We start from the raw sequence: 16,844 nt of genomic DNA, 5'->3' as shown, positions 1-16,844 counted from the left end.
AGATCATGTTGGAAATGTAGCGGGAGTGGCTGATATTGAATATGTACGGGGACCCGGAGTTTATCCGACTGCGCATGTCGACGACGATTCTGATCTAATAAGGGTTGTGGGGAGTTTCAGTGGGGGAGGAATCTTATTATATATACTACCAACAAGTCAGATTGTAGACCTTACTATTCGCCAATATGGCTGACCCGCTATACGAGCTCCTCATTCCCTATTTTGACTCCCAAGATGCGTCTGAGCGACCAATTCCTTCTAGCAATGATTCCACCACGTCAAACTACCTCGCCAGTTTGACAACGCTTCCCCTCTCCTCCCTCACATCCGCCGAGCCTCAATCACTCTCACAAAATTCACAGTCGATTCTACGATCCCTTCAGGCCTTATCCAAACGGTCGCACAAATCAATAATAAACTCGTCCGATCACCTCGCAAATTTACGAGATACATTGCCGAAGCTTGGTCAAGAAGTTGGAAAACTCCAAGATGGTCTACCCAAATTGGAGAGCGAAGCCCTACGCTTCTCCAAGAAATACAGTAAGGCGATCGAAAATCCGATATTGGATCGCCGAAGAAAGGCAATGCTGCTAGCACGGAACGTTGATCGAGTATCTGATGTGCTCGACCTGCCAACCATTCTTTCTTCCGCCATTTCCTCCTCCACGGCTCCTTCCCAAGCCAGCAATACAACTGCATCGTCTGCCACCAACGTAAATTATGCTTCTGCTCTCGACCTCCATGCACATATCAAGCGTCTCCATACATTATATCCCAAGCTCGGACTCGTGTCATCCATATCAGTACAGGCAGAGCATGAGATGAAAGGAATGACAACCACTCTCATTGCAAGTCTACAATCTCAGGGAATCAAACTCGCCGGAGCTATGCGAACAATAGGCTGGCTACGGCGTGTAGCACCAGAACTAGACGAGGCGTGGAATCTCCAGAAAACCACCAGCGTGGGAAGCAGCGAGGGAGCTCTAGGAGCTCTATTTCTCGTATGCAGACTCATCAATCTTCTATCCATGCTCGAAGCCCTCGACCCACTCCGAGAACTAGCAGACCAAGAGACTCTCAGACGAACAAGCAATGATAACAAAAGCAAAGATGCAGGGGATAAGTGGTCTGGCGGCCAGCAAACCGAGCGTTATCTCAAACGCTACATCGAGATATTCCGCGAACAAAGCTTTGCTATCATCTCAATGTACAAAAGCATATTCCCCTCCGCTTTGCCACTCCCAGGGTCTGTGACCCAGCAAGAAGAGCCAAGCGCTGAGACTTCATCTCCGCCGCTACACTCAATATCCTCCCCACCAGAACAAAAGCCTCCAGCTCAAGATGATGCGCTTCAACCCTTACCATCCGCCTTGTCAACCTTCCCACTGCACCTTGTCGACCTTCTCTTCGAAACACTTAAGAAATACCTCTCTAATGTGCAAGACCGAGCATCGCGCGAGAGCCTACTTACGCAAGTTCTTTATTGTGCCGGCAGTCTCGGTCGGCTTGGAGGGGATTTTGGCATGATGCTAGCGTTACTAGAGGAATCTGAGGATGAGAGCAGGTCTGAGGAAGACGAGGAAGAGGATGAATGGGTAGAGGTTATGAAGAAGCATCGGATTCAAGCAAGTAGGTTAGAATTGCTTGCTAGTGGGGTTGGAACAGGGAGGACGGTCAGTGCATCCCATTGATATGATCTTCACGTTATGATAAAGGGTGCGATACCGGAGTATTCGTTCGTGGTAAATGTAATTTAAGCCCTAATCCCGAATTGAGAAAGGTTTCTCGCCAGAAGATGCGTCCACGGCATCTCTAGAGTAGGCTGGCTTCATAGCAGGAGAATAATTCCCCCAAGGCTTCTTTTATACCTTGGAATGTAGGACAGGCTTTCTTGAATTGCCTCAAAGGCCTTTCAGAGCTCAATGATTTTTTTTTCATTCAGTCTTTTGGCCCATCACACAGCAGTGGAGTCCGAGAGATCTAAAATGCTAGCCACGTTCTGCCCCAATAAGCTCCACCAGTGTTAACTTCTCATAGTGCTTCGGTCTTGGTTGAATGATCGGGAAGGTACCTTTGAACACTATTCTGTGATGCCAGATGTCGTATCCAGCGCGCGGGATCAGGACAATGAGGCTGGACCAAGGTGAGTTCGGTCGAGCCACACTTATCAAATTTGAATTGCTATCAATACATCCACAACAAAGACTTTTATTATTATTATCTATATGCTAGGGTGCTAAGGCAAGGTCTCTACTATTATATTCACGACTCTTTTTAATTAATTCTGGTTGTGTTTTAATGGCGCAGGTCTAATTGGCAATTACTGCCTTACTGCCTTAACCGAGCTCACAAACCTCACCCTGGTGAAGATGAGCACAACACCGTCCAGTTCAAAGACAGTTCAACCATCTCATTGCATCAAGCCTGCCATCATGCTCAAAGCTTTCAAGAAGGACCCTGTGAGTGTAGAAGTGCTGGAGGCCTGGAAAAGAATAATCTTGAAGTGTATTGGAAGGCGTATGAGGGAAAGGTGAGGCGCTCTAATACTAAGTTCCCTCATTATACAAAACAGGATGCCTAAAGCCTCATACCAACACTGACACTTCGCCCCAGATTGTCAAACCCAGAGCCCCAAACCAACAACTTGCTAAACGACCTTCCCCGCAAGACCCTAGCTCGCGTGATGGAGCGCATGATGACCCCTAGGCTCAAGGCTGCCACGGGCACAGTCAAGGCCAGGCTAATCTCACAAGAACGGAATTTATCTATTTCAGAGCTTTGCAGGTCCTTTTCTAGAGCCACGACTAGGAGCGAGAGTTCCTCGAGTATACGATCTGCACCTCCGGATCATTCAAGAGTCGCATAAAGTTGTGAAAAAACTTCAAACATCGGCTTGAAGTTGGCAAAACGGGCTCCAGTCTTGTGGTGACCTAAGGATTATGTGGGATTATGTTCCGTATTACCTTTGCATAAGATCCACTCAAAAAGAACTCAAAAATGGTCAAGACTGGCGCAGTAAATATGCTAAGATTAAATTCGAGATTTAGAGAACCGATTTCAACCATGATTCAAGTACATGGAAGCGGGTAGAGGCCCTCAAGAACCACAACTAGACATGCAAGGATTGGTCAAGAGCGGACTCCTGGCAAATTTTGACATAGATGATCCTCCCGGCAGCCAAGGAATATTGAGCTTTGGGGCTTTAATATACGAGCATCGAAAGACCGAAAGACATCCACATTTTCTTTAGTATAAAATCGCTTGGTCGGAATTATTGGGAGTCTAAATGACCAAGAGCTCGGGTGTCGAGGGGAAGGTGAACAAGTCTAGTCCGTGCGAGTGACATCTGCAGAAGCACACACCAAAATACCAAGACACCTGCCATGACTTTCCTGCGCATCCAACTCTCCTCCATTCTTGAGACATGCATTGCGCGTCCTTCAGCCACTTAGCTAGCAATAAAGCCAATTGAGATGTCATTCAAAGATTCCTATTCCTGGACCAAAATGCGCCCAGCTCATCCCACGCATTGAATGCATGGAGCAGAGCACAAGCTGTATACTAAATTCTATTGGAAGGACGTGGTTCTCTCCCGTAAATCAGACGTCCTGCTTGCTAGGTTATCCTGATCCCCTTGAATTCCACGCTATCCACAAAAACTTAACATGATATCAAATTGGAACCCGAAGAAGCAGCAGCCAAAAACAGTTCAGCAACAGTTGTCATCTCCCAAGCTTTTTTGCTTTGCCAAAATAGTCCACTGCACGGTCATACCACTTCTGGCTCTCCACCTTTTGGCTCATTGCCTTTCCTACCGTAATAAACCTTAGGTTGTTCTCCGGACCGCTTGGCAAAAAAACCTCCCCCCAGCAAATCCGGGTTGTCACTCCAATCAGAAGGCGTGAACATACAAAGAATAAAAGGGCCGTCTAGCGCTCCTTTTATGAAGCCAATCACAGAGTCGCTGGAGGAGCATAGGTCCCTCATCAAGACAGCGGGTATTCCTCCGTCCTTGGTCTCAGGAGGCATGTCTATCGACCCACTTGGGGGTTGATTTAGATCGCATCTGCCTTCGCTAAACTCAGCATTTCCATTGCAGTGAATGTGTCAATGTGCTCAAGGGTGTATACGTTAGGCGTGTATGAGCGAACGTTTTGATGCCTATTCCGGGGTTGGGCACAAGTGCATCCATTTCAACCTGTGGAGGATTGGGGATGTTGCGGATGTAATACCGTTCCTATTCCGAAGAATTTGGACTCCGGTCCATCTATTTTTTATATATAGGGTACCGGGGGAAGTATCTCGTGTTCAATTATCTGGATACTGTTACAGCCGCACTTTGCTAATTCAATCTCGGAGGACTACATGCTACAAGACAACATTGCACGACTAGATGGAAGCTTACAAGAACTGCTTGGCCACAACCCCCTCAGGACAGCATGGGATCTCTTCCGGACCATAGACGAAAACCTCTCAATGCAGGTGCCGTACAGTGCAGGGCCCCCCACACCCGAGAGTATTAGGCATTGTTTCTTCCGCCAAGAACCAGGAACACTAAATCAAGTATATTGTTGCTGATCGGAAGAAAATATCACGTTACCGTTGATCTTCAGGCCGGCAAATACGAGAAAGCGAGGAATTTCATCTATTATCAGTCATGCGCGTCATTCTAATTGATTATTCCAAAAAAAGGTTCTTCAAGCTCAGGATGGAAATCCTGCGTGCCATGCTGTCTATTAGAACACAAGATAGATTCCCCAACTTCCCATCAGGTTACACACAAGTGTGACCTCTGTAATCCCAATGAGGTAATACCCTGGCTTATTCGTTACCATGGCAGGGGCACCAACGTCCACCTTGTTTCACTTCTACTCATGTCGCCAAGCCTCCTTTTACTGACAGCTTGTTGCCATGTTTCCCTCGAATTGCAGTGGAAGGACTATTCAAGGTGTAGCTCTTTGCGCTGTCGCCCGAGATATACGACTACTTGTAATTCCATGAAACCCTTCAACCATTGCAGGAGATAGACCGAGATAGCAGAATACAGCTTGGCTTGAATAGGACGGTCCTTATGAATTTGATGCATAGCGAGTCATTGAATAAAAAGAAACTTCTACGAAACAAACCTACGTTCCTAAAATGCCAGGGCAAGCAGGTCTGCCCATATGGCGTCGTAAGACTCACCCTCCTCCCCCTCCCCCTCCCCCTCCCCCTCCTCCACCACCCAACAATTGCGACGGCCGTGCGGGACTGTTCCACATACCTGACAAAGAGGAGTTCTGATGGTCTTCCCGACTGGCCGGTGCTTCAAAGCTGTGATCATGCCCACCTCATCAAGATGCAATAGATCTCATGACTGCATGACTGGCTAGTGAGAGTGCTTGGACAGCGACTAGAAAGTTAAAAGAAGTAACGTCAGGCGAGTTGTGCTTTTCTGGAAGGCTTCTGGAAGATCCAATGGGGGGGCTTACCTTAAGCATAAAGGCAAAAGTGAAAAAAAAAATTTGGAAAAAAAAGCTTTCGGTGCGACTTGTGGCGGATAGGCCCTGCCAAGAGGCACCTCGAGCGTGGCGATCACACGTGGGAGGAGTCTCAAACTTTGACAAGCTGTAACTCCGCGCCTTGACTTGCACTTCTCGGCCCTCTAACTGCCCTGGTGTCGTCGCCATGCTGTGTGTCGTTCCTTTCATCCATACCTTCTCGTGGAACATCCCAGCCATGGCGCACCGCCTCCGCTGTTGATGGCAGGTAGAACTGTTGGGTCGCCATCCACTGCAACGTCTTTGGGAGAGACGCGGACTATGACCGACAAGGCAGATTATCCCCCACAACCCGTGTCGCAATCTTCGTCGTGCGATAGAGGTTTTCTTGGGACTTCCACAATGGATCCTTAATCTGTCGGACTATAGAAGGCTCGGTATACCAGAATTTTATTGGCGGGAAAGCAATTCATCCCTTGCCTTGGGAATCTGGGGAGGATTTCATGCATTCGACGGCGGATCCCGTATGATCGTTACTTTGCATCACCGCCTTATCCTTGTCACGGCTTTTTACGCATCGTGGTCAGCTTCCTCTCTGGTCGTCATTTGCCGGAGCGAAGGCGTAGAAACTAGAAGCGACCAACAACCGGAGAGAATAGCTTACCAAGCCTTTTAATCATCGAAAGATGGATTTGGGTGCCTGTTACAAACGTCTTGGAATTGGACAAATCATTGACCCTTTTATTTCACTCTTTAGCCGCCAGTGTTAGTTGTACAGACCCACTCGGAGCTCTGACTGCATGTCTAGGGTAATTATTGTCGTTACGAGTACGCGATTTTTATTGGCTTATGGTACACTCTGTCCCCGAGATTTTCCAACTCGCCATGGTTTCTGGAACCGGTATTCGACGGTGGCTTATCATGGACAACCTTGCCGCAACTTGACATGGGTGAGGAGTTTTTCGGGCCCAGACGACCATTTTTGGTAAGTTCGATTTTACATCTTTCCAGCCAACAGCCACCATCGCAACGTCTCTTGGTGCTAATCACACTGCTACTGCGTGATTGGTTATAGTTTCATAAAGGTCGTGCCCCACGAAGGTCTCCGATTTCCGTCTGCGCTATGTCCCTGGATAATGACCTTGCAGGATCTCGGTCTCTGGCTTGCCGTGGGAGGAGCGTGGCGTATGGAGAGAAACATGTAGCCGGGCTGACATTTAAACTAGTCTTACCTGTACTTTCACACTATCGATATTGACAGTTTCTATCTTTACCGTCTCATCACCGTCACCATTTCCCATACACCTAGACATGAACAACAATTTTCTCCACCCTCCCAAGTCTTCAAGAGTGATGAAATCGTGCTATCACCAGGTATAAATCCATGTTACATTCGCCAGTCAAGATTAACAATCCAAACTTGTTCCCGACGCGATGGGTTCCCGGACTTTGAATAACGTAGTCAACGACCAAACCGTCGCTCTCAATACCATGATCTACGGTTATGCTGGACATTCGCTAGTAACCCCTCATGCTGCGCTTCAGCAAATCTGGTGGACGGAGGAAAAAATCAATAAAACAGTTACCAGAGACTTTGTGATTTCCAGAATTCGACCGAGTGTGAGAGAATTTCTCGATCGACCTCTTGGATTTGGGGATGGCTTGACGGATGATACATACATGGAATGGATATTGGAAAAGGCGAAGAGATTGTTCCTAATACTTGTGGAAGTTGGAGAGCCGGACCAGATATTCGGGGTTGTTGACAGCTCTTGGGATGATGACGACCTACCTCTCCAGTTAGAAGATATCGAACGACTTTCACTTTCCTGCCAGCGGAACGACATGTGGAATCGGAAATTTTACAACATGCAGTTCACATTCCTGCTCCGCGAGCTTTACCAGGGCGCACACATCGACTACGCACCGAATGAAGTTCTGCCGATTGAGTATGTCCACGGCTTTCCTCCAACTGTCTCACTTCAGCACTGGTCAAGAGTTCACCTACCACAGAAGCCCAAGGATGTTCTCGTCCGAAGAAAGTTCTCTTTTGGAAGCGAAGACTCTGAAGAGCTTGAGGCAGAATTCTTGATAGATGTTGAAAGCTCGAAATCTGTCGAACATGAACACGTCGCGCCGATCTGGGCATCGTATACCTCCAAAGGAAGTGGATATACCCTAACGAATTTCGTCGCTCAGCATACTCTCAGGAGCTTTATTGACCATCGGAAACCTCCACAGTACCAGAAGCTTGCAAAGCAAGATCGGCATTATCTTCTTCTCGGCTGGCTTCATTGTCTTGCTGATGCAGTTACTACAATTCACCAAAACGGTTTATTTCATTCTTCAATCCGCCCTTCCAACATTCTCATTGATGAATCAAACGACATCGCATTCAGCGACATCGGAAGTTTGAAGTCTCTCCAAAGAGACAAGAAACCCGAACCAACCGAGATATATAATTACGGCGCTCCAGAAATTTACAGGTCTTCCCTTCCATTCTCCCTCGACCCCACCGTCAAGACGCCTGATGATCGGGCCCGCAAGACTTCCGTCTCAAGTAAAGGATCTTCGGAACGGTCCACCTCGAGCAACTCTTCCCGGCCCAAGAATAAGGTCAAGAAACCTACACGTAGAAGTCCCAGTAATTCTCTTTCTGGATTCGATTTTGGGTTCAATAAAGCCAGGTCACGCACAGAACCTCTGACTGTATATCCAGCGACAGAAAAATCGGATGTGTTTTCCCTCGGCTGCGTCTATCTCGACATTCTCACCTTTATGATGAAGAAGAGGGCAAACGACTTCACAAAACACCGTTCCTCCAAGCAAAAGGTAGAAAGCGGGCGTGGCATGAACAGTTCCCGGACAGACTCTTCTTTTCATGGAAACCTCAATAAAGTTCGCAGTTGGATGAAGATTCTCGACGACGCGGCTTTCGAGATGGATAATAATGCCTTCCGCGCAATCCCTCACATAATGAGCTTGATCCAAGCCATGATTAGCCAGAACCCTGATCTCCGTCCCACTGCTCAGGAGGTACAAAATCGGCTCTCCGAGATCCTCACCAATTATACCGAGTTGTCCGATCCACACTGCGGGGCTCATGAACATGACAGTAAATCTAAATCATCAGGATCTAACTCTGTATCCACAATGTCATCAATTCGTATTGGAGTTGCGCCTTCGGTGACTTTTGCATCGGACATGGCATCCTCTTCTGAATCAATTCGCTTAGGAGTCTCGCCTTCCTTAACATATTGGCCAGATACAGCATCATTCATGGATTCAGTTCGTCCTTGGACCACCTCAAGCTCGCGGGAATCTTCAAGAATCGCTTCGTACCGCACTTCACAAGCCACCACCTCGAACTCTGACGACTCCTCAACTATGCCGTACCGTACTTCACAGGCGACCACCTCGAGCTTTGGCGAATCCTCAAGCATGGCTTCATGCCGAGCTTCACAAGCGACTGCCTTCTCCCAGGCGCCCACCTTGTGGCAATCATCTTCAATATCACCCGCCATACGAGACTCTTCATCGACCAAAGCGACACTCTTCGATGATAGCGCTTCAATAAGAACAATAGGCTCTGATACCTATAAGCAGGGAGTTATTCCACCGAAGACGATACCGCTTCCTCTACCACCCAAGTCATCGCAATCCCCGATGAAGAAACCAATACCGTGGAACAGGCCGCTAGTAAGGATGCCCTGAGATGAGAATATTCTCGAATTTCGTTAGTACACCCACCATACCGCCTTCGCAACTTCGGTTCTCGAGTGGCATCAACACCACCGGGCATCAATGCGTTCCGACACATCCCATCCGATATTTTCACATGCCCCATCCAGACATCAATGCCAACCTACGGCCGAACGTGGGGGTTTCAAACCCAAAACCAGCCATCTTCATACAACACGTCTACATGTCGGCCATTGATGCAACCGTGCGGAGACGGGACGCCAGCTTCATCGCTCACCTTCCTCTTTGACAAACCCAAATAAAGAGTGTGGCTGGCTTCCGCGCGTTCCCGAGTTAAAGCTCGGCCGGTGGCGCCTGTCATCACAGACCATCGCCCCGCTATAAGCACGAGCCACCTTTCTAGAAATGAGGAGAGAGGCCGGAAGAAAGGTGGGAGATGTCACCGTTTTATGCAGGTCTGTGTACGGGTCGCGGGGATGAGCCCGGTTGAATACACATTTCGATGGCTGGATTTTTAACGTTTTCCATTTTTTTCGAGCAGGAAGGATCGGCTTAGCACAGTATCTGGATTTGGCTTCGGCTGGTTTTTGTTTTTCTGGGAGGATGGATGGCTAGATACCCTATTCTTAGTGCTCTGTAGTAAATACAATGCTCCACAATCAAAACTCTCCGTCGTGCTTTGGGAAGTTGGTGAGAAATTACCACCGAAAGGCTAGCGAAGACAAGCTTTTGACCAATAGTGAGTGACACGAGGTGTGTTAAATTATTACCTATCCCGCCAGGGGGTGACTAGTCTAAGGCTGCCAAGAATCTATGTCTGTCGCTTGCAGGCCCCAAATGGTCTTGTGGGTCGAGGCGTGCAGGAGGGGCCTGAGCCACTTCTTCCCAGCAACCAGGAGCGCAAAATGACATTCTCCTAGGCTTTATCGCTGGCTGGTTGGCTGAAGAGACCTCATTTTTGGTTGAATTAGATGAATCAAAGCGCGACTCGTTTAGTTCTTGCCATGCAATAGGCGTGGCCAAGATTGTAAGAGCAACACGTGCCTTTCTCTAGACAACGTGAAGCTCTCCTGCAGTCTTTCCCTTGGCCGCGCCCATGCTGCGAGAGACTTCCTGTATACCTACAGGAGGCGGTTGGCAATGGCCTGCTTAGGCTTCGTAGGCTGAACGTTAGCGGCAACCTTCACTCTTCCGTCACATGAAGCCTGCATCTCATCGAACCGATCGTACCCGGCCAACGTTCATCCCCCGTCCCTGCGACTGCCCGCCCTAGATCTTGTCCGGTCATCCTGGCCTCGCACTATTGTAAGCGCGGTCCACCTTCATCCTCTTTGGCGGATCCTGCCCAAGCCATGGTATGATAGAAGGTCTCGAGGGAAACAAGGTAAAAAGGGTAAAAGTAAGTTATAAAAAAGGAAACCGGTCTGCAAGAATGGGATCAGCAGGCGAATTGACGAGGACAAACCTCGTGAAAACGCCTGTGGAGTTCACACGCGCGAAGCACAGTGCGCAATATGCAAACACGGCGTGAACTCACTTACGTCCGGTCTCCTGCTTTCGAGGGCATTTGGCTCAGTGGAACCTGGTATTGCAAGCTGCCTTCGATCGCCAATATTAGGTGGCTAGCGACCCTACCCGGCGTTTGCACATCTGCAAGTTGAAGAAGAGAACCCTGTTGCAGGAGGGTGAGGTCAATATCAGAACGTGGGCTCACTAGCAGCTTGGCGCCAAGCCATACAATTCATAAGATTTTATTGCTCACTCTTTACTGGATACCTCCCAGCGGCCTTCTTGCCGTTCTTTGTAGAGCTCTTTTTATGTGTGCTCCAGTTTTGATTTGAGTGTGTTGCGTGGCAGATGCATAATGGGAGACTGTTAGATAATTTCAAACAGAATTCCTAGTCCTTCCGCGGTATTAAGCATCCCGCTGGCGTACCTGAGATACCACCAAGTCCCACTTGGCGAAAATGACTTCCTCTATGCATCCGCTGCAGGATTTGAAAAGAAGCTCCACTCCGAATTTGCAGAAGCGGGCAAGGATACAAGGCTCGCAATGGAAATTTTGCTAAGGTCACTACACGAAGTCGACCTCAGGCCATCTGCATGAACTGCCACGAAAGGAATGTGGGCTATGCTACATTTTTTTCACTCTACGTGGTGCTGACGATGCTCACCTTTCTCCCGTGGTGATGTTGCTCCTCCTCCTGCGGCGGTGTTGCTCCCCCTCTTGTAGTGACGTTTCTCTTTGTCCTCTGGTTACGTTGTTCTTTATCCCGTAGTGTTGCCCTTTCTCTACTCCGGATACCTCTACAATTGCCTTCTTAATTACTCAAACGCTAAGGTTACTAGGATTCGCTAGAGCCACTTCACCATGGCTCGCATTAGTACTACTAACCGTTTAAGTTTATCCGCCGAGGGGTGATCGAGCTTTTAAGGTAGGTTAGGAAAGAAAAGATGGCCTAGGTTGACTTCATGTAGCGACACGTAGCTGGGGGTAATTCAAGGGGGCCTTACACCTGTGGTTTGACACGGAAACCCTGCGCGAAATCACGTACAAGGCCTTCAAGAACAAGCCTAAATATGAACTCTACATATTGAGGCTCTGCACGAAGGCCCGTCCAAAGCCCTGCTCAAAGCTCTACTAAGTTCCGTAAAGCCCCATTTAGGAATTAAATAGACACAATCTGTTTAAATATAACTAGAGTATAGAATCTGAATTTTTTTTCCCTATACACCCAAGCTACATCTTCGTTTACTCTACCGCTAGTGAGACTTCTAGGCGTTAGATTAGATAAAATAAGTGTGACTCGTTTAGTCTTTGCCATATAGTAAGCGTTCTGGTTAATATTTGGGGAACCTCTAGAGTAGATTTTAAACCCCTGCAGTATTCTCCCCATGACCGCTCTGATTCTGCAACCCTTATTCATAGTCCCTAATATTGCCTGTCCCCGGATCTTTTGCATTCATCCCGACATTCCAACAAAGAGGTGGAGCCGTAACAAAGCTTATCCTCTATAGTTAGCCTCTTGGGTTTCTTCTTTTTGCTTTGATATCCAAAAGGTCTAAGCCTAGCTCTACGAAATTGAACTGTATTAACAAGAGCATGTAGCAAGAATAGTTTGACTAAGGCTCAGACAGCACTAGCACTTATAATTTCAGAGGTTTAATCATTAATGTGAATGGTTGGCAATGCTACTGACACGACCTTGGCGAAGACCTTTTGAAGACCCTGAGAAACACATATGCAATACGTATTGCTTGGTATTAACGAGGTGAGTTGTCCTTCATCCCCCTTGAGTAATTGGCCTTTCCAATACTTTAAAATCTAAACCTAATGTGTCAATCCGATGTAGATCAGAAGAAGATGAGGAAGACTCTATTTCATTGCAAGAGGCTCTAGAGCCTCACTATATACACTAGGTAAGTGGCAAAAGGCTGACGACGATGCTAACGACGATTTATAATTGTCATTCCATTGCCACCCGGTCGATATTGCCACTTAGTTGGTAATAGGTAAAGAATAGGTAGTGGAAACAAGTCGGCATAATGCCATGACATATAAAAAGATTTTCTCTTGCATACCTAGAAATCCAGATGGACAAAGCGTCTTAGGAAAAATCCGCAACGCGGCGTAAGGCAGTGAGGGTATTCGAATTTAGATTTCCGCAAACCCGCCAGCCTCTGAATATGCCGAGAATAACTCATCAAACGCCGCATTATTATGCTGCGATTCATGGTCGGCAGTGTTATTATTCACCCCAACCAGGTCGAGAACCCGAGAAAGATCAGATGTTCTGGATCCGTAAGCTGAATCATGATCTTGTGCTACTGTTTGATGGGCGGTTGGCTGGATATATACATCCCCATGACAGTCGGATAGCCCCCGGACATAAGCGTAAAGAAGCTGAGCGAGCTGCCTTTTCCAGTGAGGTAGGAGTCCATTGGTGACGTCCATAAACTCCTCGATAAATTCATGGTTCATTCGCTGTTGGGAGAACACAACGGTCGTCGGCAGAATGTCTTCTGTCAGATTGGACGGTCGTAAGTCCCTGAAACACTCGTGAAAATAGGTTTCCACAAGCCGAGTTAGATCCATTTGTATCTGTGCCGGCTTAGATTTGGTGAGCTCCATGAACGTTTCCTTAAATTTAAAGACCATGTGGTTGGCATCTGTTTCTTGCTGTGCATACCACTGAGCGACAATGTCGCCCTCGTTTATGACAGGCGGCACTTGTATTTGGAAGGTTGGCTCTAGATAATCCTTGTTGGCGTTTTTAGTCAATTGACGCGCTTCGTGAGCTTTGGAGGCTTGGCATTGTGATAAGGGCTGGAGGTCATCCAAAGCAGGTAGTTGGATTGGATCTTCTGCCAAAGTCGAAGGAACACCAACCTGTGCCTCGGCATTGGGTTCCCGATGTGGTGCTGGTGTGTAAGTATCGTCACCATTCCCTGTGCACTTCCAGTCAGCTTTTAAATTCAAATTTGCTATATATACGTTTTTATACTTACATGGACTAGGGATGCGGTACGCATCAGGGTATAGCTTCATATATAGAGCCTCCCACTGTGTTCTTCGGTGATCTCTCCTCACTTGAGGTTGCGGTACACAGAGTGGCTGCTTGTCATGCTGAGTTTCCCATTCTCGTTTTTCCAATATATGTGTATTGCACTGATGGCACAGCTTGACGAAGATGTGATGCGTATCCTGAAGGTGTCGTCTGACAGTCGATGGGTTTTCGGTAGCGACGCCGTGACACGTACGTTGTAATTCACGTTCCGTTTCGTTTTTCTGGATAGGACAAGCAAGGCCTGGGCCTCTTGGCATATCGCTCGGGGCCTTTGACTTCCTAGGTTTTTTGGGATTTCCGTTTTCGTCTTCACCGCCTAGGCGACGTTTTCCAGCGGCTTTGGACGCTGCTATTTGTGGATTGAATAATTGCGAAAGGCCGGGAGAACCGGACTGCTCAGACTCTGTCATTTGCGTGTGGTGCCGAATGGGATCCCCACAACCTAAATGCGAGCCAAAGCCTGCCAAATTCAAATCGACTGTAGACTGTAGGGTGTTAAATGATTCCGAGTTGCTAATACCAGATTTGGAAACCATAGGTCTGCTAACCGCTAGGCTGTTAAATGGAAATTGTTGGAAATCTATCAAACTTCGATGAAGGCTGTAGCGAAATATAGTATTAGCGACATGGTCATATTCGCTCTTGTTTTCAGAGTTTGGTGACAATGCTGATGTGGGACCCTCCAGTTCCATATCAGGGAGGCATCTGGAACGTTCTGATGGCTCTATTTCAAGAGGCTGCCGTTCCTGAGAAAAGGTTTTGTATAGACGAGTAAGATGTTTCGCAAAGTCGTTGGTGGTCGGATCATTTGAATGTGCGAGTCCGTTAAATACACTCTCCCATATTTCAAAAAAGTGGTTGACCGTATGAGGGCTTTCGTTGAAACCAAACTGGTCCCTAAGACGATTGCAGAGGACGACAAAGGATAGCTGGGGGCTCTCGAGATCAAGTAGTCTGGTATCGGTGGTTGGAGATCTCAGAGAACCGCGGTAATCTGGCCTATCGGAGGGTGTTGGTGCTTGCGGGGACAAACTAGGTGCGTCTCTCTCTGGAGTTTTGGATAGAACGACATCGTCCTTGCCCGGATGTGGCCACTCACATTCGGTGTCATTATCGGAGCCATCAGATCCATCAACGTCATCCTCTGACCATAGATTTCTCCAATGTGACATGGCCCATTCACCCTCGGAAAATCCTGACTCGAAATGGCTAATGATATGGGAATTTCTTCGAGCCCAAGTCTCGAAAATATGCCCACAGAATCCGCATCTAGGATAAAATCCGGCATCGAATTCGATTTTTGAGTCCTGGGCGATAATGCTTAGGTTCGCACCTTTATGAACCTTTTTCACATGATCTTTTAACTTGTCACGGCGATGGGTAAGAAAAGCGCTCTTAAGAGGGCCGGGACAACAGCTGCAGATCCAGAAATTTTGGGGGTGATTGATCTCTTCATGCCTTCTCCAATCATCTTTGCGATCGGTTGTGTAACGGCATCCGGATGTACAATGATACAAGCCTTCCCCTGAGTTTTTGTGGTGTGATTTGAGGCATTTGTTATGAGAAGCTTCAATGTACCGCTGAATCAGGCGTTGGGATTCGTTATGACATGCATTGTTTGCATCTCTTACTTGTGGGTGTAGAAGAGGGGCGGACTGCCGAGCTGCCTTGACGTCTTGCTCTGGGTTCGGATGAGAGGCTCCCTGGAAGACCAACGGTATATATGATTCCTCGTACGCCTTAGATAGACGGGTGATGCCGTCTAGTTCATGGGTTGTCGACCTAAGGTTATAGGAGTGAGAGGAGTCTCCTTCGTAGTAATGACTATAGAGGACAGAGTATATTAGTGAATGGTAGAGTAGCTGCTCAAAGAAGTGTGACCTACTCAGGAGGGTTTTCTAGAAGTTGATCGTTTCTGACGCAGCTTTTGTTTCGTCTGGGAGCTTCTGAGCTGTGTTTGCCTTGCACATATAAGGTTTCGAGAGATGGATCAGCGGCATAGAGCAGAGTGCCATTAAATGAACCGACAGCGTCTCTCTCACTACTGGGCTGAAAAAACAGTCAGCACGGGACCGATCAGCGGAGATGTGCCTATCAATGCTTACTCCACTGCCGAAAGGGCGGATATTAGTTGACATCTGGCAGCGTCGAGGCTAGACGTTGCAGCCTAGACCAGGCAGACGGAATATAAAGTCTACGGGTCCCACGGCTTTGCTCAGGAGGAAGCGTGCCTAAAAGAAGGCTGCAAAACTTAAAGCTTACTGAAAGATTTGGTTAAGAAACTGTTGACCGCTAACTAGCACCAAAAAGACCAATATATAACCTCAAATTCCGGTCGACAGAAACAAGCAACAACGGAAGAGTAAGTCAAAAAGGAAATGTGATGAGGAAATGACTCTAAATAATTTATACGGATGCGGGGAGGGCCATTAGAAGTTGCTACGCAGTTGCGTACGAATGCGCAACTGCGTAGTTGAGAGTTACTCAGTTAGATTTGGAGAGTTGTCGAGTTGTCGAGATACGCAAGCCACAGGACCCTCGGAGGGCGCGGATGATGCAGGCCAAGATCCAAGCCACATTAGGCTTACTCGAGGCAGTCCTCATACCTTCTAAGTTCTGCGCTCGAAGACTCTCTACACATACCAAGAGTTGAGGGCTTCCTTGGTTACGCAAAAGAACACTTTACATGCTACGATTGATTTCTCAGATAACTGAAGAGTCGAGCTGCTGATCAACTGAATAGGGCAGTAACTCAATCAAAGATACCGCACATAATTGAATGCAAAAGAGACTGAACGAAAAATAAAGCTCGAAGTGAAGAAAACAACCAAGGTTCGCCATAGTGGCCCTGTGTACATCAAGAGTAGTGCGGGGATAATTATTTAACTCTTTCCATTCGCTTGAATCTCCTGTCTTTAACATCGCTGGCTCACCTTCTCATTACCCAGCTAATTCACCCGAATCTCAAAACCTAAACCCACCCATCAAAGTCCTCATCTTTAACTTCGAGCGCGATAACGCCCTAACTGGATCCTGTCTCCGTCTCCTCACGGGCTGTAAACCCTCCTTTTCGAACACCTCATCATACCTTCAC

The 16,844-nt window shown here is 47.6% G+C and overlaps 4 protein-coding genes across 4 annotated transcripts; 3 read left to right on the top strand and 1 right to left on the bottom strand.

The window, feature by feature from the left end:
- The first annotated feature begins 92 nt into the window (after positions 1-92).
- K441DRAFT_666105 (Dor1-like family protein-like protein) lies at positions 93-2,064 on the top strand. The gene has a single exon (XM_067649607.1). It carries the CDS (start codon positions 186-188, stop codon positions 1,689-1,691), a length of 1,506 nt encoding a protein of 501 aa, XP_067499934.1. The 5' UTR covers positions 93-185; the 3' UTR covers positions 1,692-2,064.
- On the top strand, positions 1,813-3,074 carry K441DRAFT_240851 (uncharacterized protein). Its single transcript, XM_067640715.1, has 3 exons — positions 1,813-2,143; positions 2,308-2,530; positions 2,614-3,074. Exons 1-3 carry the CDS (start codon positions 2,098-2,100, stop codon positions 2,864-2,866), a joined length of 522 nt encoding a protein of 173 aa, XP_067499933.1. The 5' UTR covers positions 1,813-2,097; the 3' UTR covers positions 2,867-3,074.
- Positions 3,075-6,914: 3,840 nt separating this feature from the next.
- On the top strand, positions 6,915-9,194 carry K441DRAFT_579312 (uncharacterized protein; the record flags this gene model as incomplete). The annotated part of the gene is made up of 2 exons (XM_067644330.1): positions 6,915-8,635; positions 8,810-9,194. The coding sequence occupies 2 exons, from the start codon at positions 6,915-6,917 to the stop codon at positions 9,192-9,194; spliced, it is 2,106 nt and encodes a 701-aa protein (XP_067499932.1).
- Positions 9,195-12,546: 3,352 nt separating this feature from the next.
- Positions 12,547-16,258, bottom strand: K441DRAFT_699103 (uncharacterized protein). The gene is made up of 4 exons (XM_067653125.1): positions 15,856-16,258; positions 15,636-15,799; positions 13,692-15,574; positions 12,547-13,631 (listed from the first exon to the last, which is right to left on the bottom strand). The coding sequence occupies exons 1-4, from the start codon at positions 15,886-15,888 to the stop codon at positions 12,838-12,840; spliced, it is 2,874 nt and encodes a 957-aa protein (XP_067499931.1). The 5' UTR covers positions 15,889-16,258; the 3' UTR covers positions 12,547-12,837.
- Between the last annotated feature and the right edge of the window lie 586 nt (positions 16,259-16,844).

This window comes from Cenococcum geophilum (genome assembly GCF_001692895.1).
Source record: "Cenococcum geophilum 1.58 unplaced genomic scaffold K441scaffold_47, whole genome shotgun sequence".
Lineage (NCBI taxonomy): Eukaryota > Fungi > Ascomycota > Dothideomycetes > Gloniales > Gloniaceae > Cenococcum > Cenococcum geophilum.
Note: the sequence above shows the minus strand (reverse complement) of the source record. Positions and strands in the feature narration are given on the sequence as shown.

What these genes read in the sequence shown, in the direction of transcription:
- K441DRAFT_666105 (XM_067649607.1), top strand. Translation starts at nt 186, where the DNA reads ATGGCTGACCCGCTATACGAGCTCCTCATTCCCTATTTTGACTCCCAA.
- K441DRAFT_240851 (XM_067640715.1), top strand. Translation starts at nt 2,098, where the DNA reads ATGTCGTATCCAGCGCGCGGGATCAGGACAATGAGGCTGGACCAAG. An exon ending in GACAATGAGGCTGGACCAAG is followed by an intron (nt 2,144 to 2,307) that starts GTGAGTTCGGTC and finishes TTAATGGCGCAG; the next exon opens with GTCTAATTGGCAATTACTGC. An exon ending in GGAAGGCGTATGAGGGAAAG is followed by an intron (nt 2,531 to 2,613) that starts GTGAGGCGCTCT and finishes ACTTCGCCCCAG; the next exon opens with ATTGTCAAACCCAGAGCCCC.
- K441DRAFT_699103 (XM_067653125.1), bottom strand. Translation starts at nt 15,888, where the DNA reads ATGTCAACTAATATCCGCCCTTTCGGCAGTGGA. An exon ending in CTTCTAGAAAACCCTCCTGA is followed by an intron (nt 15,575 to 15,635) that starts GTAGGTCACACT and finishes TGTCCTCTATAG; the next exon opens with TCATTACTACGAAGGAGACT. An exon ending in GTACCGCATCCCTAGTCCAT is followed by an intron (nt 13,632 to 13,691) that starts GTAAGTATAAAA and finishes GGAAGTGCACAG; the next exon opens with GGAATGGTGACGATACTTAC.